General features: G+C 44.0%; 1 protein-coding gene across 10 annotated transcripts in view; it reads left to right on the forward strand.

Moving 5' to 3' along the window:
* The window catches only part of XG (Xg glycoprotein (Xg blood group)), a 65375-nt gene that overhangs the window by 22408 nt on the left and 19023 nt on the right, over positions 1 to 23944 (forward strand). For 4 of the 10 annotated variants that reach the window (XM_054472834.2, XM_054472838.2, XM_054472836.2 and 1 more), the window contains exons 3-6: positions 1324 to 1347; positions 8715 to 8777; positions 16294 to 16359; positions 21216 to 21284. In XM_054472834.2, the coding sequence (XP_054328809.1) occupies positions 1324 to 1347; positions 8715 to 8777; positions 16294 to 16359; positions 21216 to 21284 (222 nt within the window). Of the gene's footprint in view, positions 1 to 1323; positions 1348 to 8714; positions 8778 to 16293; positions 16364 to 21215; positions 21285 to 23944 lie in introns of all 10 variants that reach the window. The other 6 variants (XM_054472835.2, XM_054472839.2, XM_054472837.2 and 3 more) reach the window with 2 other exon arrangements.

The following is a 23944-nucleotide window of genomic DNA, read 5'->3' on the forward strand; positions in this document are numbered from 1 at the left end:
CGGGTGGGAGGACGAAGGAAGGGAAAAGGAAGAGCAGAAAGAAAAGAGAAGGAAACAATGAAAGGACGGAGGAAAAGAGGGAGGGAGGGAGGGAGGAAAAAAGGATGGAAACAAGGAGGGAAGAAAAGGAAGAAGAGAGGGAATGATATGGGGAAGGAAGGAAAAAGAAAGGAGAGGAGATAAGAAAAGACAGGGAAGGAAGGAACAAGAGGAGGAATGAAGGAGGAAGGGAAGAAAGGAGGGGGGAAGGCAAGAAAGAAAAATGGGAGAAGAAAGGAGGAAGAAAGAAAAGAAAGAAAGAATAAGGGAAGGAGGGAGGGAAGGAAGGAGAGAGGGAGAGAAGAAAGGATGGAGGGGAGGAAGGAAGAAAGGAGGGTGGGGAAGAAGGAAAGAAGAAGGGGGAAAAGGAGAGAGGGAAGGAACGAAGAAAGGAGAGAAGGAAGGAAGGAGAGGAGGAAGGAAGAAGGGAAGGCAGGAAGGGAGAAGGGAGGTGGCAGGAAGGTGAAAAGGTGATGGGAAACCTTCAATTAAAATGCAGGACATGCGAAACCATATGCCCCGTTTGGAGCTTCAAGCTCTCCTTTTTGCAGTCTCTGCATCCCCAGTGAATGCCCCCACCACACACAGACCCCTGTGTTCCAGCTGCCTCCTACCAAGGCAATGCTAGGCTGTTATGTAAACCATGCTTTCAAATACGGTGTTTCCTCTGTTTGGAAGAAGTCTGGCCATTGCACAGCCCTGAAGCTCCAATTTTCCCAGCCATGGCCGACTCCACCTCCTTTGAGCCATCTTCCTCAAACCTCCTCTTGCCCTCGTCTGTCCATCCACACTGCACACCCAGGTTCACTGAGCAGGACAGTCACAGGCTGTACCCTGAGCACTCCTGACCTGATATCCACATTCATGCAATACATATTTGCTGAATGAAGAAATGAGTGAATGAAAGAAAGTGAGATAAGCCATCATTCTGGAAGCTGCAAGTCCTTCTCCTTCTTTTCTTTTGCCTCCCCCTCCCTCACCCTCCACTGTCCAGCCCTGTGGTGGCTCTACGGGCAGGTGGCTCACTTGTCTTGGATGTTCTCAGCTACTTTGGCCATCCTGTGGGCATCCTCACAGCCTCAAGGGTGGATTGTTTTTGAATGGATTTTAAGGGTGTTTTCTTGCCTTTTTTCTGAATTCAACATGGAATTTGTGTCCATATCATTTACTTTGTATGGCTTTGTCACTCCCTTTTCATCTTTCATCAGGGCGTTCATGGCCTTTCTTCATGCTTCTGATGGATCTTCAATGCATATTGCATTTATTTTCTCTCTTTGTTCACAGAACCCACCAAGAAGCCAAACTCAGGTGAGTGTCTCTTTGGCTGTGAAAAACTGAGGCAACGTCCTTGAACTGTTGCTTATGGAGGGATGGTTGAGGATGTTTTACAGAACTGTGGGGTGTATGAAGGAGATGCAACAACTGTACCAGATAGCAGATATTGAAAGCAAAATGTGTTGATTAAGGAAATGCAAATCACAACCACAGTGAAGCACCACTTCGTACCCACTGAGATGGCTAAAATCTAAAATGGAAAGTAACAAGTGTTGGCAAGGATGTGACGAAACTGGAATGTTTGTACATTCCTGGTGGGAGTCTAAAATGGTACAGCCACTGTGAACAAATGCTTTCGTGGATCCTCAAAAAGTTAAATACAGGATTACTCTATGAACCAGCAATTCCACTCCTAGGTATGTACTCAAAATAATTGAAAACAAGGGTTCCAAGAAAAATGTGTACACAAATGTTCAGAGCAGCACTATTCATTATAGCTAAAAGGTAGAAATAACTCACATGTTAATCAGTGGAAGGAATGGATCAACAAAATGTGGTCCATTCACACAATGGAATATTATTTAGCCTTGAAGAGGAATGAAGCACTGAAAATTGCTACAAAGTGGTTGAGCCTCAAAAACATTTTGCAAAGAGAAAGAAGCCAGACACAAATGATCACATAGTGTATATTTTTATGAAGATGAAATTTCAAGAATAGATGAATCCCTAGAACCGGAAGCAATGTCGTGACTGCCAGGGGCTGGAGGGGAAAGGGAGAGTGACTGCTTGATAAATTCCAGGTTTCTTTTTAGGGGAACGAAAGTGTTCTGGAAGTACACAGAGGTGATGGCTGCACAACACTGTGAATGTTCTAAATGCCCCTGAATTATTCACTTTTAAATGGTTAATTATATGTAAATTTCACTTCAATTTATTTATTTATTTTCAATTAAAAAGGTAACCTTTGGCCGGGGGCGGTGGCTCACACCTGTAATCCCAGCGCTTTGAAAGGCCGAGGTGGGCAGATCATCTGAGGTCAGGGGTTCGAGACCAACCTGGCCAACATGGTGAAACCTGGTCTCTACTAAATATAAAAAAATTAGCTGGGCATGATGGCACATGTCTGTAACCCCAGCTACTCGGGAGGCTGAGGCAGGAGAATCACTTGAACCCGGGAGGTGGAGGTTGCAGTGAGCCGAGATCATGCCACTGCACTCCAACCTGGGTGACAGAGCGAGATTCCGTCTCAAATAAAAAAAAAGAAAAAGAAAAAGAAAAAGAAATAATTCCCGGGGCCAGGCGCGGTGGCTCACGCCTGTAATCCCAGCACTTTGGGAGGCCGAGGCGGGTGGATCACAAGGTCAGGAGATCGAGACCATCCTGGCTAACACGGTGTGTTGTACCTGAGCGAGTTAGAAAAACGCCACACTTTGAGACGAATTAAGAGTCCTTTATTAGCCAGCGACCGAGAGACGGCTAACGCTCAAAATTCTCTCTGCCCCGAGGAAGGGGCTTGATTAACTTTTATATCTTGGTTTAGGAAAGGGAGGGCGGGGGGTCTAGTTAAAACAACTTTACAAAAGTAAAGTAGGCAAAAAGTTAAAAGGATAAATGGTTACAGGAAAGTAAATAGTTCCAGGTGCAGGGGCTTTAAGACTATAACAAGGTGATAGACACGGAGCTTTGGGCGTTACTAATCAGACGAATTCCTGGGAGCTGCGGATATAGCTTGCCACAGTATCTTATCGGTTAATTGCATTCTTGGATGTGCTGGGAGTCAGCTTGCACGAGTTAAGTCCTTGAGGAAGGGGCTGCCAGTGAAAGAGCCAAGATGGAGTCTGTCTGGCTCTCTTAGCTAAGGGAGAGTCCATTCAGGTGGAAACAAGGCTAGGTGATTAAAGGAAAAGGGAGAGTCTAAAAACAGGGATAGTAAAAACGAGGTTGGGCATTACAGGTGAAACCCCGTCTCTACCAAAAAATACAAAAAAAAAAGCCAGGTGTGGTGGTGGGCGCCTGTAGTCTCAGCTACCTGGGAGGCTGAGGCAGGAGAATGGCGTGAACCCGGGAGGCAGAGCTTGCAGTGAGCCGAGATCTCGCCACTGCACTCCAGCCTGGGCGACAGAGCAAGACTCCATCTCAACAACAACAACAACAACAACAACAAAAAGAAATAACTCCTAGACTTCCAGCAGACTCCTTGACTGCCATGAGAGATGTCAGGAAGTCAATGGACGGGTGTTTATAGGTTGTTCAGGAAATGTTCACTATCAAGCAAGAATTGAAAATGCAGCTAAATTGCTGTTGGAGAGTGATGATAGCATAAAGATTTCCAACAAGGAGCTCTGCAATTTTTGCTGAAAAATCTTCCAAATGATGCTCTGCCATGAGAAGAAATTCACACCCTGAATAGCACAGCAGGATGCGAATAGCAATGCCAGCCAAAGACATTGAAAACAAGCCGGTAAAACTAAGTGATTGTTAGCTGTTTAAAAAAATAATAATAACTGGTGTTAGCAACAAAGTGAAACTTAACTTCTGAAGATTAGGCTACCTTCACAGAGAGGATAAGAAAGGAAGAACTGAGTAAAAGTAGTTAGATATTGCTGGATTTTGACATTTTAAGGTTAAGTGTTCCTGTTAAAAATAGAAATTGAACATCTAACTCCTGAACTAGTGGAGGAAAATGAAGAATGAAGAATAAAATTAAATACAATAAAATGAAGAGTAAAATTAAATACCAAAATTAGCCAAGTGTTGTGGTGAATGCCTGTAGTCCCAGCTACTCAGGAGGCTGAGGTGGGAGGATCACTTGAGCCCCAGAGGTGGAGGTTGCAGTGAGCTGAGATTGTGCCACTGCACTTCAGCCTGGGTGGCAGAGCCAGGCTTTGTCTCAAAAATAAAAATAATAATAATAAAAAATTAAAAACCTGAATACTAAATGGAAGTTAGGAAGGAAGGAATTAAAAAAGAAGTAAAATAAAAAATAGTAGGAATAGTGTATCCTTAGTTATGTTAGATGTTCAATGATTTAATAAATCTGTAAAAAGACGGAGATTAGATGATGCAATTTAAAATGTTTTGGTTGGGCGCGGTGGCTCACGCCTGTAATCCCAGCACTGTGGGAGGCCGAGGCGGGCGGATCACAAGGTCAGGAGATCGAGGCCATCCTGGCTAACACGGTGAAACCCCATCTCTACTAAAAATACAAATAAAATGTTTCATGCTATTTACAAGAGAAGCGTTTGCAACAAAATGCCAAAGAGAAGGTAAGAATAGCTGGAAAAAAATGCGCAAAGCAAATAACCAATAGAAAGAAAGCCAAGTGGGGCTAGCAAAGTCAGACAAAATAACCTTCGAGGTGCAAACAACTTTGAGGCCCAAATAGAGGTTCTTCACACTAAAAGAATGATTCCCTGAATGATAATGGAATCTTGACCCAGCCTGCACCTCAGGTTAAGTTAAAAGTGGAAATTTAAAGATCTAAATGTGAGATTTTAAAAAGCATTTCCCCAAAATACCAGGATCTGTAGATGGAAATGTTATTAAGAATAAAGATGTGGAGCTGGGCGTGGTGGCTCACGCCTGTAATCCCAGCACTTTGGGAGGCCGAGACTGGCTGATTTCTTGAGCCCAGGATTTTGAGACTAACCTGGGCAACATAGTGAGACCCCATCTTTACAAAAAATTAAAAAAAAATTAGCTGGACATGGTGGCATGCACCTCTGGTCCCAGTTACTCAGGAGGCTGAGGTGGGAGGATCACCTGTGCCCTGGAGGTTGAGGCTGCAGTGAGCCATGATCACGCCACTGCACTCCAGCCTGCGTGACAAAGCAAGACCCTGTCTCAAAAGAAAAGAAAAAAAAAAAAAAAAGAAATGAAAACCTAGCTCAGAGATAGAGAAACTGAGCAATGTATAGGTTCAGAAGGGTTTGAAACAGACTGAATTGTGTCTTGGCATATGAGAGAGGTCATAGCTATAAAACAATGAGAGAAGAAACCAAATTCCACCTAGGCAGGACTGAGACAATTGGCTGTTCTTGTGGATGATATGTGATCAAATCTCAACCTCATGCAATACTTTTTTTTTTTTGAGATGGAGTCTCGATCTGTCACCCAGGCTGCAGTGCAGTGGTGTGATCTCACCTCCCTGCAAACTTCTCCTCCTGGGTTCAAGTAATTCTGATGCCTCAGCTGGGACTACAGGCATGTGCCACCATGCCTGGTTAATTTTTGCATCTTTTTAGTAGAGACTGGGTTTCACCAAGTTGGCCAGGCTGGTCTCGAACTCCTGACCTCAGGTGATCTGCCCACCTCGGTGTCCCAAAGTGCTAGGATTACAGGTGTGAACCACCACACCCGGCCTCATGTAATACTTAAAAATGAACTATAGGTGGATTACAAACCTGAATATAAAAGAAAACTTTTTTTTTTGGAAAAATAGAGGGAAATGTCTTATAACCTCAGGGTTAGGAGGTTTTTCTTAGATACAATACAAAAAGCATAACCACGCCTATAGTCCCAGCTACTCAGGAGGCTGAGGCATAAGAATCACTTGAGCTCGAGAGGTGGAGGTTGTGGTGAGCCGAGATCCTGCCATTGCACTCCAGCTGAGGCTACAGAGTGAGAGTCTAAAAAAAAAAAAAAAAAGCATAACCTTTAAAAATGGGTTAGACTATGTCTACATTTTTAAAATAATAATAATAATAATGTTCCAACTTCAGGCTCTGAAAAAAGTCAAAAGATGAGCTGTCAACTAGAAGAGGCTCCTTACTGCTCATATCACTAGGGAAAGTTTAATATGCAAAATGCAGTCATCCTTCAGGATTCATGGGGGATTAGTTTTAAGATGCCTTCTTCCCCGCAGACACCAAAATCCACAGCTGCTGAAGTCTCTGCTATAAAATGGTGCAGTACTTGCATATAATGCAAGTATATGTTCCTGTATATTTTTATTTATTTATTTGGAGACAGAATCTCACTCTGTTGCCCAGGCTGGAGTGCCGTGGCGTGATCTTGGCTCACTGTAACCTCCACCTCCCGGGTTCAAGAGATTCTCCTGACTCAGCCTCCCAAGTAGCTGGGATTACAGGTATGCGCCACCACTCCCAGCTAATTTTTGTATTTTTAGTAGAGACGGGTTTTAACCATGTTGTCCAGGCTGGTTTCGAACTCCTGACCTCACGTAATCTGCCCACCTTGGCCTCCCAAAGTGCTGGGATTACAGGGATGAGCCACCATGTCCAGCCTCTGGTATACTTTAAATTATCTCTAGGTTACTCATAACTCCTGATACGGTGTAAATGCTATGCAAATAGTTGTTATACTATATTATTTTTAATTTGTATTACTTTTTATTGGATTGCTATATTTTATTTTTTGAAATATTTTCAATACAAGACTGGTTGGATCTATAGATGCAGAAATTCTGGTTATAGAGCACAAACTGTGTATAGATAGCTCCTACCAAAACAGATGGATGGTGAAAAAAAAAAAAAGAAAAGAAAAAGAAAATGGAGGAGAGAGACTATGAGGCGACTAAAAGAAGAGGGATATGATCATTCCATTCGCTGAAAAGAAAAATTCAAAGAAGAGGGAATTATGCAATTGACCAGCTGATGTGTGTTAGAAATGCTCAGGGTCACACATATTCATTGAAAGCCAATTTAAGCCACTATTTAAATTTAAACCAATTTAAACAATTGGGCTTTTTTTTTCTAAAAAAAAAAAAAAAAGTCAATTAGGCCGGGAGAGGTGGCTCACGCCTGTAATCCCGGCACTTTGGGAGGCCGAGGTGGGTGGATCACAAGGTCAGGAATTTGAGACCAGCCTGGCCAATATGGTGAAACCCTGTTTCTACTAAAAATACAAAAGTTAGCTGGGCATGGTGGTGTGTGCCTGTAGTCCCAGCTGCTTGGGAGGCTGAGGCAGGAGAATCGCTTGAACCCAGGAGGCGGAGGTTGCAGGGAGCAGAGATCATGCCACTGCACTCCAGCTTGGGCGACAGAGCAGGACTCCATCTCAAAAAAAAAAAAAAAAAAAAAGAAGTATATTGGTTCGGTCTGGAAAGGTGGACCACTTGAAGCAAAGGCAGGAAGACTGGAAGCAGGGAGAGGGTTTCCAGGTCACAAACAGGTGAGAGACAAAACAGTTGCCTTCTTTTGAGTTTCTGATTAGCCTTTCCAAAGGAGGCGATCAGATGCGCATCTGCCTCAGTGAGCAGAGCGGGGACTTTGAATAGAATGGGAGGCAGGTTGGCCCTAAGCAGTTCCCAGCTGGACTTTTCCCTTTAGCTTAGTGACTTGGGGGCCCCAAGATTTATATTCCTTTCACAGTGTATGAGTGAGAGCACTTGGAAACTGAGATTGGAAGTGTGGCAGGCCAGGTCTCACTAACGCAGGCCAGGTCTCACTAACACAGGCCCCCACAACACCTGTTTCAGTATTGACTGAGTGGTTAAATATTAAAAGCCAGTGCCCTTATACAAAGGCTGGAATGTAACAAAAGCCCACCGAGAGTTTTTCCCAGGACTTTCCTGGGCCTTAAAGCATGACAAAATAATGAAGGAATTCTTAACAGGACCCATTTAGGATTAAACAAGCTTTACTGGGGGTCTGCAGAAACTCCCCAGGCCTCCATAAACAAGTTTATTGGGGCTTTGAAGGAACTCTGCAAACCTCCGTGATTTAGCAGGAGACAAGATAAGGGTAATCACCCCAGCACCTGGACCCATTAGATTAAGCCAATTTACTGAGGCTCCTGAGGAAGATCCTCGGGACTCAGACCTTAGTTATAGATTAAAAGAAGTTAATCACTTATGTCTTTAGATAAATGCACACACATATATCCACATAGCTTGGAAGGTATATAAGCTCTGGAAAAATATAATTTTGAGTTAGTCTGGTGATAATTTCCAGGCCTTCTCCCTGTAACAGGTTGCAGAAATAAAAACTCTCTTCCTCCCCAGTTCATCGGTGTTTCATTATTGGGCTGTGAGAAGTAGCAGCCCAGTTGGGTCCGGGAACAGAAGGTTTGGTGTTATCTTCATCACAGGCACTGGACTGTCGGTAAATTTATTCCATACAATTCTTCTTAGATTTCTTTTTTATATTACTTGCTTCTGTCGTGGCAGACAGCTACACTGGCTTCTTGCCATGAAAACGAACTTCTAGTAACAAAACGGAACTCTTTTTTTTTTTTTTTTAAGTTTTAGGTTTCAAGGTTTTACTTCTATCTGCAAAGTGATTTTTAACCAGACAATGGCAATCTACAAACACACCGTGGGCAGCAAATGAGAACAAACTGCAAGGTCGATAGTCACGCTGATGTACTTGTTTCTGCAGGCTGCTCCTAAGGGAAGGACAATTTTCTTTTCTAACAGTGCAATGTCATTTTCTCCACAGATATCTACCCAAAGCCAAAACCACCTTACTACCCACAGCCCGAGAATCCCAACAGCGGTGGAAGTAAGAATCCGCAGGCCTGAAACTCTTTCTCAATCTGGTTTGATGATGTTTGCCTTTTTATTTACTAGCAGGTTTAGCCTGATTGCATTTGAAATATGTGTATAATAGCTCCCTTACTGGGAATGTAGTTTCCTTCCTCACTGGGGGGAGCAAGAAAGTCCAATGGACAGAAACAATCTTATTTTCCCTTTGCTTTGACATCTAGAAACCACTAAGGTGTACTTGTAACCACCCAACTGGTTCACTTTGTTGGCTGCCTAGACAGAGCTGATTTATCAAGATAGGGGAATTGCAATGGAAAAAGAGTAATTCACGCAGAGCTGGCTCTAAGGGAGACTAGAGTTTTATTATTACTCATTCAGTCTCTGGAACATCTGGGGATCAGAGTTGTTAAGGATAAGTTGGCAGGTAGGAGCTTGAGAAGTGGGGAGTGCTGATTGGTCAGGTTGGAGAGGGAACTATAGGGGGTTGAAGTGAGGTTTTCTTGCTGTTTTCTGTTCCTGGGTGGATGGCAGACCTGGTTGAGCCAGATTACCCGGCTGGGTGGTGCCAGCTAATCCATCCAGTGCAGGGGCTGCAAAATATCTCAAGCACTGATCTTAGGTTTTACAATAGTGATGTTACCCCCAGGAGAAACTTGGGGAGGTTCAGACTCTTGCAGCCAGAGGCTGCATGAGCCCTAAAGTGTAATTTCTAATCTTGTAGCTAATTTTTTGGTCCTGCAAAGGCAGACTGGTTCCCAGGCAAGAAGGGCGTCTTTTTGGGAAAGGGGCATTATTAATTTTGTTTCAGAGTTAAACCATGAACTAAATTCCTTCCCAAGGCTAGTTTGGCCCACACCCAGGAAAGAACAAGGACAGCTTAAAGGTTAGAAGCAAGATGGAGTTGGTTAGGTCTGACCTCTTTCACTGTCATCATTTCCTCAGTCATAATTTTTGCAAAGGCGGTTTTATACTCAAAGGACACTTTGCATTATCATCACAGAAAGCTAATCAGGCTGAGAGACAAGTCCTTTTTCTCACTTGTTTTCAGGGCTCCAAATACCTGTGGCTTAACCATTCCCCAAACCCCACTTGTGCTGTGCACTTTATGTGTTTTAGAGTTGGTTTCTCCATTTTTTCTAGCATTTGGCAGACAGTTTTTTCTACAGATTTATTACACTCATTATTGAAAAATATGCAATTCAAAAAAAGAAAGAGAGTGAATGAGAGAGAGAAGAGTGGGGGGAGGCATGGAGAGAGAAAGAGAAAGATAAAAGAAAGGGGAAAGAAGAAAAGAAAAGATAGATTCTGGCCATTAAAGTTATCAGCAGTTCAACAACCTTAAAAACTTAAATGTTTGCCAGGCAGAGCAGCGTGAAGCTGGCTAAATCAAGAGGGGTTCTGGAAGCTTCCTGGTAGTTTGTTCTGGCTTTAAACTTTCACAGCTTAACAGCGTGTCCATTCATTGCAGACACGCACATCCAGATGGACAGAAATTATCTCCTCTTACAAGGAATCATTAAAAATAGAGACCAAGACCCAAGGGAGATGACACCCACTTGAAAAACTACACCTCAGGCTGGGCGCGGGAGCTCACACCTGGAATCCCAGCACTTTGGGAGGCCAAGGTGGGCAGATCACCTGAAGTCAGGAGCTCGAGACCAGCCTGGCCAACATGGCGAAACCCTGTCTCTACCAAAAATACAAAAATTAGCTGGGCATGGTGGCATGCGCCTATAATCCCAGCTACTTGGGAGGCTAAGGCACGAGAATTGCTTGAACCCAGGAGAGGGAGGTTACAGTGAGCCAAGATTGCACCACTGCACTCCAGCCTGGGCAACAGAATGAGACTCTGTCTCAAAAAACAAAACAAAACAAAACAAAAGCCCAAAACACCACCTCACCCTTAACTGCATTAGTTAAGCCAGCTAGTCTTTCTTTTTTTCCCTCCCTTTCATGATGAAAATTCCAAACACCACCCACCTTTTTCTCCTACTATTTCCTCCTAGTCTTGTAAAAACCATTGTCCCGTAGATCATGGCTATGTTGCAAGGCACTTATGGGAATTCCACAGGGAACGTGTTTCTTGCTGAAACATACTTGGGAAACGCCCAGTTAAACAGACTGCCGTGGGCTTCCCTCCCAGAGAATTCATCAGGACTTAAAATGCGTGGCTGGGCCTGGTAGGTCACGTCTGTAATCCCAGTACTTTGGTAGACCGAGGCTGGTGGATCACCTGAGGTCAGGAGTTCAAGACCAGCCTGGCCAACATGGTGAAACCCCATCTCTACTAAAAATACAAAAATTAGTCATGGCCTGTGGTCCCAGCAACTTGAGAGGCTGAGGCATGAGAATCGCTTGAACCTGGGAGGCAGAGGTTATAGCAAGCTGAGATGGCGCCACTGCACTCCAGGCTGGGCAACAGAGCGAGACTCTGTCTCAAAAAAAAAAAAAAGAGAATAAGAAAAAAAAAACTTAAAATGCGAGATCCTTTAAGATGGGCCATCTTCAGAGTGTGAACACTCAGCCCCTCCCACAGCAAAGTGACTCATGAACCCCAATAGGAGGAGGAGTAGGGGAAGAGAGGCTCAGGCTGGGGAGGTGACCCCCCCATGACTCAAGCCTCAATCTCCTGATGCTTGCCCCAACAAAGAGGAGGCTTCCTTTCCGACTTTGGTTTTTCATGTTGTGCTTAAATCCAGCCACGTTGATGCCTTTAACATGGCAGTCCTGAATTATTAATTAATACCATGTGAATCCAAAATATCTGAGACAGGTCTCAATTAGTTTACAAAGTTTATTTTGCCAAGGTTAAGGACGTGCCCATGACACAGCCTCAGGAGGTCCTGATGACAAGTGCTCAAAGTCGTCAGGACACAGCTTGGTTTTACACATTTTAGGGAGATATGAGATATCAATCAATATGTATAAGAAGTACATTGGTTTGATCTGGAAATGCAGGACAACTGGAAGCAGGGGCTTCCTGGTCATAGGAAGATACCAGACAACTAGTTGCATTCTTCTAAGTCCTTGATCGGCCTTTCACTGAAAACTCAATTTACATGTGAGACAGGGCAAAGGAATAGTACTTATGCCTCAGTCTGGCCCAGTGAATCTGCATTTTTACATCAACAATAGGGCAGAGGAAGCAATCAGACATGCATTTTTCTCAGGGGAGCAGGGGAGATGACTTTCTGTCCCACACCTGTGAAGATGAGCTATCAGTGTACATTGCCAGGGTGAAATTCCACAGAACTGTTTTAGGGTAAACAAAACAGTTTACTTTCCTCAGATTGTGAGGGCAGTGTGTAGCTTTTAAAAAACTTAAAAATTTTTTTTTGTAGCTATCTTATTTATAAAGAAAATGGGAGGCAGGTCTGACTAACTTTTTTTTTTCCAGCTTGACTTTTCCCTTGGCTTAATGATTTTGGGTTCCCAAGATTTATTTTCCTTTCACAATTGAACGTGAGAACATGGAGTATTTAACACAGGAAATGAGCAAATTTAATGTACACACCCAAGGAAAAGGAAAAATGAAGCTGGTTGGAAGTTAATTATGGATACTGTGGTACATGAGCAGAAATTCCCCTTAACCAGTGTTCTTGCCCAGGCTAGCCCAAATGAGCCCAGGCTAGCCTAGATTCCCAAGTGTGTATCTTGAGAACGAGGAAGAGCCCTAGAAAACAATGTGTAACATCCCTCCAAGATGGGGTGTTCTGGAACAATTTCTTAGACAACAAAGGCAATTGTTGATGGGCAACATTGGGAAGACCCCAGAGATGGAATGTCCTAGGCCTTTCCATGTTCTCTTTCTCATTCTCCCTCCATTGACTTGATAGGTGGCTGGAGGATTTATAAGTATTTACCACACACCAGCCAGCTTTCTCAGGATGGCTCCAGGCACGCTTGGAACCCAGTGGTCTCTTTCCCTTAGAATTTGATCTGGAGGAACCCAAGATTCTCTCTGTGTCCCTTGAAATTCAGCACATTTTTCTTGGCTTCCATGAGCTCCTGCGGCATTTCTCAGGCCAACTGTTGACTCTGCTTCCTATGTCTGTGCTTGTCCCTTTGAGAGATGCCAGCGTTGCTGGGGTCACCGATTCTTTTCTCTGACCCCAGCAGCTCCTATCCATGTTGTCTTTTTTTTTTTTCAGACAGAGTCTCACTCTATTGCTCAGGCTGGAGTGCAATGGCACAATGGCATGATCTCGGCTCACTGCAACCTCCACCTCCTGGGTTCAAGTGATTCTCCTGCCTTAGCCTCTCGAGTAACTGGGATTACAGGCGTACAACACCACACCCAGCTAATTTTTGTACTTTTAGCAGAGACAGGGTTTCACCATGTTGGCCAGGCTGGTCTTGAACTCCTGACCTCAGGTGATCTGCCCGCCTTGGCCTCCCAAAGTGCTGGGATTACAGGCGTGAGCCACTGTGCCTGTCCCCATGTTGTCTTGAAAGTAACAAGACAGGCACGGATTCTTTTTGATGCAAGCTGTTATGGGATGAATTATGTCTCCCTGCAAATTCATAGGATGAAGTCCTAACCCCCAGTTTCCTCCGAATGTGACTGTCTTTGGAGATGGGGCCTTTAAGAAGGAGATTAAGGTAAAATGAGGTCACTAGGGTGGGTCCTGATCCAATAGGACTAAAGTATCCTAGTAAGAAGAGATGACGACTTAGACACACACAGAGGAAAGATTATACGAAGACACAGGGAGAAGACGGCATCTACAAGTCCAGGGGAAAGGCCTTAGGAGGAACCAGCCCAGCCCATATCTTGATGTCACACTCCCAGCCTCCAGGACTGTAGAAGAATCAGTGTCTGTTGTTTCTAAGCCACCCAGTCTACGGTGTTCCGTGACAGCAACCTGAAATGGACTAAGACACCTCATAAGAAGGGGAGATGAGGATGCAGACATACACAGAGGGACAACCCTGTGAGGACACAGGGAGAAGACGGCATCTGCAAGCCCAGGAGAGAGGCCTTAGGAGGAACCAGCCCAGCCTACACCTTGATCTCAGACTCCCAGCCTCCAGGACTGTGGGAGAATCAATGTCTGTTGTTTCTAAGCCACCCAGTCTTTGGTATTCTGTGATAGCAGCCTGAAATGGATTAAGACACCTCATAAGAAGAGGAGATGAGGACACAGACACACACAGAGGGACGACCCTGTGAGGACACAGGGAGAAGACGGTGTCTACAAGCCAAGGAGAGAGGCCTCAGGAGTAAGCCCAGGAATCAATGCAGTTGGAGGTTCTGTGTGTGAGTGGAGGAGGGAAGCTCACAGATGAAGGCGTTTTGAGGGAGGACTGACCTTACAGTGAGGTACCCAGAGACTTCCTGAACCAAGCCACGAATATGCAGCTTGCGCTCCGGGCCGTGCCTTCTGGCCTGGAAACCAAAGCTCCCTTGTGTCCAGTCCCCACTCCTCTGTTTGGCCCCCAAGTTTCCATAATCCCCCACAGTTGTATCATTTTAGAGACCTCAAAAGAGAGTCTAGGCCGAGCGTGGTGGCTCATGCCTGTAATCCCAGCCCTTTTAGAGGCCGACGTGGGTGGATCACCTGAAGTCAGGATTTCAAGACCAGCCTGGCCAACATGGTGAAACCCTGTCTCTACTAAAAATACAAAAATTAGCTGGGCATGGTGGTATATACCTGTAATCCCAGCTACTTGGGAGGCTGAGGCCAGAGAATTGCTTGAACCCAGGAGGCGGAGGTTGCAGGGAGCCGAGATCGCGCCATTGCACTCCAGCCTGGGCAACAGAGCAAGACTCTGTCTCAAAAAAAAAAAAAAAAAAAAAAAAAGAGAGTCTAGGCAGGGCATGGTGGTCCATGCCTGTAGTCCTAGCTATACTCAGGAGGCTGAGGCAGGAGGATCACTTGAGCCCAGGAGGTGGAGGCTGCAGTGAGCTGTGATTCACCACTGCACTCCAGCCTGAGCAACAGAGCAACACCCTGTCTCAAGAGAGAGAGAAAGGGAAAGAGAGAGAGACTATTTTGAGAAGTGAAAAACTAGTCATTCTCAGCCCAGTGTTCTGAGATGTCTGTCCTGAGGAAGGACTTTGAGAACAACATCCTTGCCTTTTTTGTGAATTAAAGTAATTTCACCCTTAAGCCAATGTGGATAAGCACTTGCCAGGTACTGGCAGTGCCAGGTACCAGGAATATAAAATGGGTACAGAAAATAAAGTTTCTAGTCCAGCGACAAAAAGGTGCTGAAGATACAGACTCATGTTGTGCAGAGCTTGCACTGATTATTTCATTTCAGCTTCTTGAATAGGGTCAAAGGACATTTAAGCTGAGACAGGAGGGATGAGCTAATTAATGCTTTTCCAGATGACAAATGGATTCTTCAAATATTTAGGGAGTGTGTAAAGTGATGGACAGGGAACAGGAGGGGTCATGACAGAAGGAATGTCACCTGTAAAAGTCCTGGGGCAGGGCTGGGCACATGGTTCATGCCTGTAATCCCAACACTTTGGGAGGCCGAGGTGGGCAGATCACCTGAGGTCAGAAGTTCGAGACCAGCCTGGCCAACGTAGTGAAATCCCATTTTTACTAAAAATACAAAAATTGGCCAGGCGTGGTGGCACACACCTGTAATCTCAGCTACTCGGGAGGCTGAGGCAGGAGAATTGTTTGAACCCAGGAGGCAGAGGTTGCCGTGAGCTGAGATCACACCACTGCACTCCAGCCTGGGTGACAAGAGTGAAACGCCATCTTAAAAAAAAAAAAAGTCCTAGGGCAGAAAGCTCATAGTAACTTCAGGAACATGCAAAATTCATTGCAAAAAGTTTTAAGAAATTAAAATGAAGCCAGGCTCAGTGTGGCTCATGCCTATGATGATTCCAGCTCTTTGGGAAGGCAAGACAGGACGATTGCTTGAGAACAGGAATTTGATACCAGGCTGGGCAACACAGCAAGACCTTGGCTCTACACAAATTTTAAAAATTAGCCAACTATGGTGGTATGCACCTGTAGTCTGAGCTACATGGGTGGCCAAGGTAGGAGGATTGTTTGAGCCTAGGAACTCGAGGCTGCAGGGAGCTATGATTGCACCACTGCACCCCAGCCTGGGCAACAAAGCAAGACCCTGTCTCAAAACAACAACAACACAAATTCAAATGAAACGGTGTAACTCAAGCAAGATGGAAATACAACACACTATCAAAAGGTCAGATGTTTCATCCTAACATTTATAGAAGTGACTGACTTCTGTAAATGGTGCTGGCATTTGTAGTAGCCCTAAACAGGGAAAGGTCAACAACACACTTTCTGCCCTGTTAATTTCAGAGAGCCCTGGACTTCTTGCGAAAGCACCAGTGGTGTAAGTTTAGGGTACAAAAATAAAAGTTTTTCTTTTTAATTGTAAGCTCTGAGGTGGTATTATGAATATTGTCTACATGATTAATAAGCTCCGTAAAAGCAATGGGCAGTTACATCTTTTCTGTACTTTGGCATTCTTATTTATAGATGGTATCTACCTGAAAGATGTCATTATTTTTCTGAAATCATCCTGTTGTTTCCCAACAGATATCTACCCAAGGCCGAAGCCACGCCCTCAACCCCAGCCTGGCAATTCCGGCAACAGTGGAGGTAATGAGTATTTATTTATTTATTTTTATTTTATTTTATTTTATTTTACTATTTTATTTGATTCTGTTATTTTACTTTATTTTACCATTTTATTTGATTCTATGTTATTTTACTTTATTTTACTATTTTATTTGATTCTATGTTATTTTACTTTATTTTACTATTTTATTTGATTCGATGTTATTTTACTATTTTATTTTATTATTTATTTTGGAGACAGGGTCTCGCTCTGTTGCCCTGGCTGGAGCGAAGTGATGTAATTGCAGCCTCGAACTCCAGGGTTCAAGCAATCTTCCTCCCTCAGCCTTTCAAGTAGTTAGGACTACAGATGTGCACCACCTATATTTCACCACCTATATTGGCTATATTTCAAATTTTTTGCAGAGACAGGATCTTGCTATGTTGTTCAGGCTATTCTTGAACTCCTGGCCTCAAATAATCCTCTGCCTCAGCCTCCCAAAATGCTGGGATTACAGGCACCAGCTATTGTGGCCCAGCCTGGTAATCAGTATTAAAATCCATTTTAGAAGTGTTTGGGGCCAGGCACAGTGGCTCATGCCTGTAATCCCAGCACTTTGAGAAGCCGAGGTGGGTGGATCACTTGAGGTCAGGAGTTTGACAACAGCCTGAGCAATATGATGAAACCCTGTCTCTACTAAGAACACAAAAATTCGCTGGGCGTGGTAGCACATGCCTGTAATCCAGCTACTCAGGAGGATGAAGCAGGAGAATCTCTTGAACCCGCAAAGCGGAGGCTGCTGTGAGCTGAGATCACGCCGTAGCACTCCAGCCTGGGAGACAGAGCGAGACCCTGTCTCAAAAGGAAAAAAAAAAAAAAGAAGTGCTTCACGCCTGTAATCCCAGCACTTTGGGAGGCCGAGGTCTCCTCAGGCAGATCACCTGAGGTCAGGAGTTTGAGACCAGCGGCCAACATGGTGAACCCCTGTTTTTGCTAAAAATACAAAATTAGCTGGGCAGAGTGACGCGTGCCTGTAATCCCAGCTACTGGGGAGGCTGAGGCAGGAGAATCACTTGAACCCAGGAGGCGGAGGTTGCCTTAAGCCAAGATTGTGCCAATGCACTACAGCCTAGGTGATATAGTAAGACTCTGTCTCAAAAAAAGGGGAGGGGGGTGGCTGGATACAAGTATTATTTAATGACTTAAAAATTCTCATCTCCATGGTGAAAGACCAATTGCTTCTGAAATGCACATTGTTTTGCGAGGAGTTCAGTTCTGCTATCCACCAGCACCTGGGGATTACATTTAGTTGATAGTAAATAAATTTAAATGTTTTTGATGACATTGACTGAAAAATACCATGCACACTAAGACATTTCAAGTTATGATGGAGGAAGGCAATTTTTTCTTGTCTTTTTTTTGTTGTTGTTGGTCTGTGTTCTACTCATTTATTCTTCCCTCTGCAAGAGTTATCTGGGGCCACTTTGCCTGTGTTCCTACAGCACTTCCCATCTCCGCCTTGGCAATTGTGTCTCATGAACGCGAGACACTCAGGAAAGGTGCTGGTCTGTAAAGTTGGAAGAGTCTCAGCGATTCCATTGGTGGGGCAAATGTGTGCAGATTGGGGAAGCTAAGATACACTGGGTGTCTTCCTCTCTCTACCTGCTTTAACCATTGGGAGTTCCCCTGATTCTGATTGTTTCAGGACGTTGCTTGGATGTTGTCATATTCCTAGGGTTCAAGGCACTCTTCGTGAAATCCAAGGAAACAAGCTTTGGGTATGTCCCAGTGCCTTTTCCCTTGAGTCTTGCAACTGAAGAATTGTGTTTCTTCCCTAGAAAAACTAACACACTTTTGCCCACTCACCCACCTCCTGCAAGTCTCCAAAACCACAACGTTGTATCCTAGACTGTGTTCCCCCAGGAGGTGGCTCCTTCCTCTGCATTCCCGTACTCCATACTACTTGATATGTTCTTACATGCAACCCCGTGCAATTGTGTTTAGTTGATTCCTTTGAATTAGAATGGGAACTCTACATGGGCATGGATTTTTGCCTTTCATTCACTGCTGCATTCCCTAGTCTGGAAGGCTGTGCCTGGCACACAATGAGTCCTGGGTGAAGGTCAGTGAAGTCATTAATGCTTGAGTCCCAGCAGGCAAACAGCTGGATTCATGAATGAAAGACTTACCTCTACATCTCTTCATCAGGGTGTATAGCTTCAACTCCATTTCCTGGAAAGCTCTACAATAGCTCTTCCTCCTCAAAAGGCTCTGGTCTTGTGATTCATAGCATTCGTCCACATACATGAACAAGGGATCTTTATGTCAGAGGTTCCCTGTTCAAAGCTGTTTTAGAGGCCAGGCGTGGTGGCTCATTCAGGTAATCCCAGCACTTTGGGAGGCCGAAGTGGGAAGACCACTTGAGGTCAGGAGTTCGAGACCAGCCTGGCCAACATGGTGAAACCCCATCTCCATTAAAATACAAAAATTAGCCAGGCATGGTGGCATGTACCTGTAATCACAACTACTTGAGAGGTTGAGGCAGGAGAATCTCTTGAACCTGGGAGGCGGAGTTCAGTTGGAGTTGCAGTGAGCCGAGATCATGCCATTGCACTCCAGCCTGGGCGACAGAACGAGACTCCATCTCAAAAACCATAAAAATAAAAAAGCTGTTTTAGGAAACATTCCTTTTTTATTATTATTTTTTTTGAGACAGGGACTTGCTTGGTTGCCTAGGCTGAAATGCAGTGGCGGGATCACAGCTCACTGCAGCCTCCACCTCCTGGGCTCAAGCAATCCTCCGACTTTAGCCTCCTGAATAGCTGGGACTATGAACACACAGCACTCCACCTGGCTAATTTTTTCTTTTTCTTTTTCTTTCTTTTCTTTTTCTTTGTGTGTGTGTGTGTGTGTGTGTGTGTGTGTGTGTGTGTGTGTGTATGTGTGTGTGTGTGTTGAGACAGGGTTTTCCTCTGTTGCCCAGGCTGGTCACAAACTCCTGGCCTTAAGTGACCCTCCTGCCTTGACCTCTCAAAGTGCTGGGATTACAGATGTGAGCCACTGAGCCCAGCCCTAGGAAATAGCCTCTTAAGCCAAGTGCAATGACTCTTGAACTCCCCAGAGCCTCTGTGCGTGCTACCTCGACTTCAGCTTCACAGATCTATGCAACTGCGGGATCAGATTAGGGGCACTCACTTACCGGCAGTCCCAAAGCTCTGGGGAGTCTGTGCTGAGGGAATGGTCCATGCTAAAGCAAAGCAGAACAACTACTCTGCCTTTTGTATTTTATACTTTTTTTTTTTTTTTGAAACAGGGTCTCTCTGTGTCACTCAGGCTGGAATGCAGTGGTGTGATCATAGCTAACTACAGCCTCCAGTTCCTGGGCTCAAGTGATCCTCCTGGCAGTTGGGACTACAGGCACACACCACCAAGCCCAGATAATTTTTAGTATTTTTTGTAGAGACGGGGGGTCTCACTATGTTGCCCAGACTGGTCTCCAACTCCTGGCCTCAAGCAATCCTCCTGCCTCCACCTCCCAAAGTGGTGGGTTGCACCCGGCTTGCATTTCACATGTTTAATAAACCCAATCAGCATGTTTCCTACCCCCCAGAGTGACAATGGTGCACATTAGCATGGATTTCTTATAGATCAAGACCAAAGACCTAATTACTTATCTATAGACCAATCTTGGAGAGGAAAGGCAGACTCCAAGGCTTAATTCGGGGTCCAGGAACCATAGAAGGAAGGTCTCCTTGGATCTCATTTGAGCCTGAAGTAGCTGAGTCTATGACAGATACCGTCAGAGGGCAGAGGGACAGGTGAACACGGCAGTCGGAACTTTGTCAGGGCAGCAAAGGACGTCTTAGGAAATGAGACTTGCAAAGCAGCCTTGGGTTATTGAGAAAGCTCTCTCAGGGTGGATTCTCAGGGCTCTGGGATCTTCTCTGTCTTGCAGGTGCCTCTGTTTTTTGGGAGGAGGCAGGTAGGTCTCGTGTGTCAGGGCAGTAAGGAGCAGGAACGAATGGATGAAACAAATCTATTGGGGTGGGTAGTGGCTGTGCTCTGGGGAGCCGAGAGATAGGGGGATGTACTGGTTTCAGACAAGATAGTTGAGCAGGAACTTGAAAGAGAAAAGGAGAGTGGATTGTGGGGACTGAGGAGCTGGAATTCTCCCTGGGGAATCAGCCACTGCCAACGTGAGGGGTGGGGTTAGGAGCATGCGTATGGTGATGGAGAAGCCTGGGGGAGGTCCCTGGTTGATGGGGCAAGAGGAGCCATTGGGAGAGAAGGAAAAGCCCGGAGTCTCCTTCCGGGCTTGCTTAAGAACTAGGGAGGGGCAGGATATGAGATGATTTTGGAGGATTCTGAGCAGGGGATGGGCCTAGGTGGGAGGCGGGGCGGAAGGAGAGCTGGACGAGGACATGGTGAGAGGTGATGTTGGCTCATCCAGGAAGGATGGCCAGGAGGAAGCAGAGGGAAAGGAGCATGCAAAGGTCCAGAGGCAGGAGCAACGGGGAGCATCCAGGGAAGGAGGGAAGGGCAGGGGATTTGGAGACGGGGCACCCTGAGAGAGGGATCCAGGCAGCAGGCAGACACCACAGCCTGAGCTTCACCGCAGCTCACGGTTGGCCCTGGGTGGGCTTTGAGTAGAAGAGGAGCAAACATCAGCAATATGAGGCCACACTGCAGACGTTCTGGGCCCTGCACATGCCTCCTTGCAGGCAAGGCGGCCAGCCCACAAGGTAATTTAATTCCTGGTGCCTGTGGGTGTCCTGCAAAGAGCCAGTTGGCATCGGAACGCTCTTCTCCAAAACCTGTCCCAGTGCCCCCAGTGCAGACCTGGTGTGAAGGGGACCTTTGGAGAGGTTGCATTAGCAATGCCGTGTGCTCTGCCTCACAGGTTACTTCAATGATGTGGACCGTGATGACGGACGCTACCCGCCCAGGCCCAGGCCGCGGCCACCTGCAGGTAGGTGCCGAGCCTGTCCAGATGCAACACATTGAATTTGCGCAGAGAAGGTGGGATGAGAGGCCTGAGGTTGGGGATGAGAGAGCTGAGGTTGGGGCAAAGTTGGTGACGAGTAGACGGTAAGCTGGTGCAGGGGATGACAGAGAAGGCCCCATGGCCGCATCAGTGGGGTTTGCGGTCTGGGCATCTGTCTGCCTCTCCAGGCTGGTGGACTGGATGGAGACAAAATGAACAGGTAGAACTGGAGGGTCCACTGAAACACTTGCGGTCATTTCTGTTTAGACTTGTATATGTGTAAGTGTGGGTGTATATGTCCAGACACACCTTTATATATCTGCATGCTTATCAATCTTCATTTGTGTGTATATAAATGTTTATATATATTTGTGTGTATATATGCTTTTAAATATATATAAATACATTTACATATGTAGATATACAGTTTTTTTCATGTGTGTATATACATGCTTTTGTATATATACACTACATGGATAGCTTTCTATGTTTTTATATATGTATATTTCTGACTTTATATATATCCTTATATATATCTTTACATAGGTACATGTTTTATATGTGTATGTATATCTTTATATTTATATGCAGATATATGCTTTTTATATATATTTATGTATTTATATGTATATCTTTTAATATATCTTTTTAAAAAATATATCTTCATGTATATCTTTAAATATATATACATTTTATATACATTTTTATATTTTATGTGTATGTTATATAAATATATATCTTTACATATATAATTAAATATATGCCTTTATTTATATACATCTTTATATATGTATATATATACCTTTATGTGTATGTGCTTTTATCTATATATGTACATATTTATATATACACTTTTATATATACGTATGTGTATATCTTTATATGTGTGTATAAATGCCTTTATATATGTACACATATACCTTTATGTGTATATACTTTTATATGTGTTATATATGTACACATAACTTCATATATACATGTGTGTATATCTTTATATAGGTATATAAATGTCTTTATATATGTATATACATATCTTTTTTTTTTTTGAGATGGAGTCTCGCTCTGTCACCCAGGCTGGAGTGCAGTGGCACGATTTTGGCTCACTGCAACCTCTGCCTCCCGGGTTCAAGTGATGCTCTGCCTTAGCCTCCTGAGTAGCTGGGATTACAGGCGCCTGCCAGCACGCCTGGCTAACTTTTGTATTTTTAGTGGAGCCGGGGTTTCACCATTTTGGCCAGGCTGGTCCTGAACTCCTGACCTCGTGATCCACCTGCCTCAGCCTCCCAAAGTGTTGGGATTACAGGCGTGAGCCACTGCACCTGGTCTATATGTATATCTTTTAATGTATCTTTATATATATCTTTAATATATCTTTATGTACATATACATTTTATATACATTTTTATATTTTATGTATATGTTATATAACTATATATATTTATACATATATAATTGTATACCTTTATTTTTATATATCTTTATATGTACATATATACCTATATATGCTTTTATATATGTATGTGTACATTTATATATACACTTTTATATATGCATATGTATATGTATTTATGTGTATAAATATCTTCATAAATATATTTATATATCTATATATAACCTTTACATATGTATAAATATCTTATATAAGTGTATATTTTATATGTATATATGCATTATTTGTATAAACACATATTCGTAAATGTCTTTCCATATATATGCATATATAGCTTACATATGTTTCTATACTGTTATATATACGTGTATACCTTTACATATGTATGCATACTGTTTTATATATGTGTATATAGGTCCCTTCATGTATATAAGTATATACATTTAGGTATATATGTGTGTGTGCATGTGTAGAGAGAGAGAGAGATATATATATATATATATATATACACCTTTATATATGTACATATATCTTTATACCCACAGACATATATAAACACTTCTAATATAAAGTTTTCTCTATAATTGGAGGTGAATGTCTACAAGAATCTTTCATATAGAAATACAAGTACAGACTATAGGAGATAGAGATGCATACAACATTGGGCTGAAGAGTGTGATGTTTGAGGCTTTATTTTCAAGCATGTGAGGTTTCTGGCCTGTTTAGTTCCGCAATTTTATTTCAGAAGACATAAAGGACTTGTCCCAGATATTTTGCAAAGCTGGATCTGCATCTTTTGCACAACCGGATTGCATCGTCATCTTTTCTGCCGTGTTTACTTGCAATAAATAAAGAGCGCTATCTTAGAATTTATTGCAATAACAATCAGGAATAAACTAAAAATTACTAGTTATTTTTGAAAGGAGAAACTGAGAACATTTACGATTGAGACCATCTGCTGGAATGTCCTCCTAATCCGGTGTCGGGGTGGCTGATCTCATATCAGTTTCTTGGCAGGAAGCAGGTGCGCCTGCATGAATTTGGAGTCCCCAGGGCAAATGTTAGTCCTGTGACGGCAAAGTGTTTTTTATAGCTAGAGCTCAATGTTGGCATGAGTTTTCCCACGGGGAAGAGAAAGCTTTGGTGGGGCCACCCTTGACTCTCCCCTGCTGGTCACTCTTTGGAGCTCTCTTGGCAGTGACACGTTCACACGACTTGTTGCCATTCCCAATGAGCTGGACAGACCAACACCTGC

Source organism: Pongo pygmaeus, chromosome X (assembly GCF_028885625.2).
Source record: "Pongo pygmaeus isolate AG05252 chromosome X, NHGRI_mPonPyg2-v2.0_pri, whole genome shotgun sequence".
NCBI classification, from domain to species: Eukaryota; Metazoa; Chordata; class Mammalia; order Primates; family Hominidae; genus Pongo; species Pongo pygmaeus.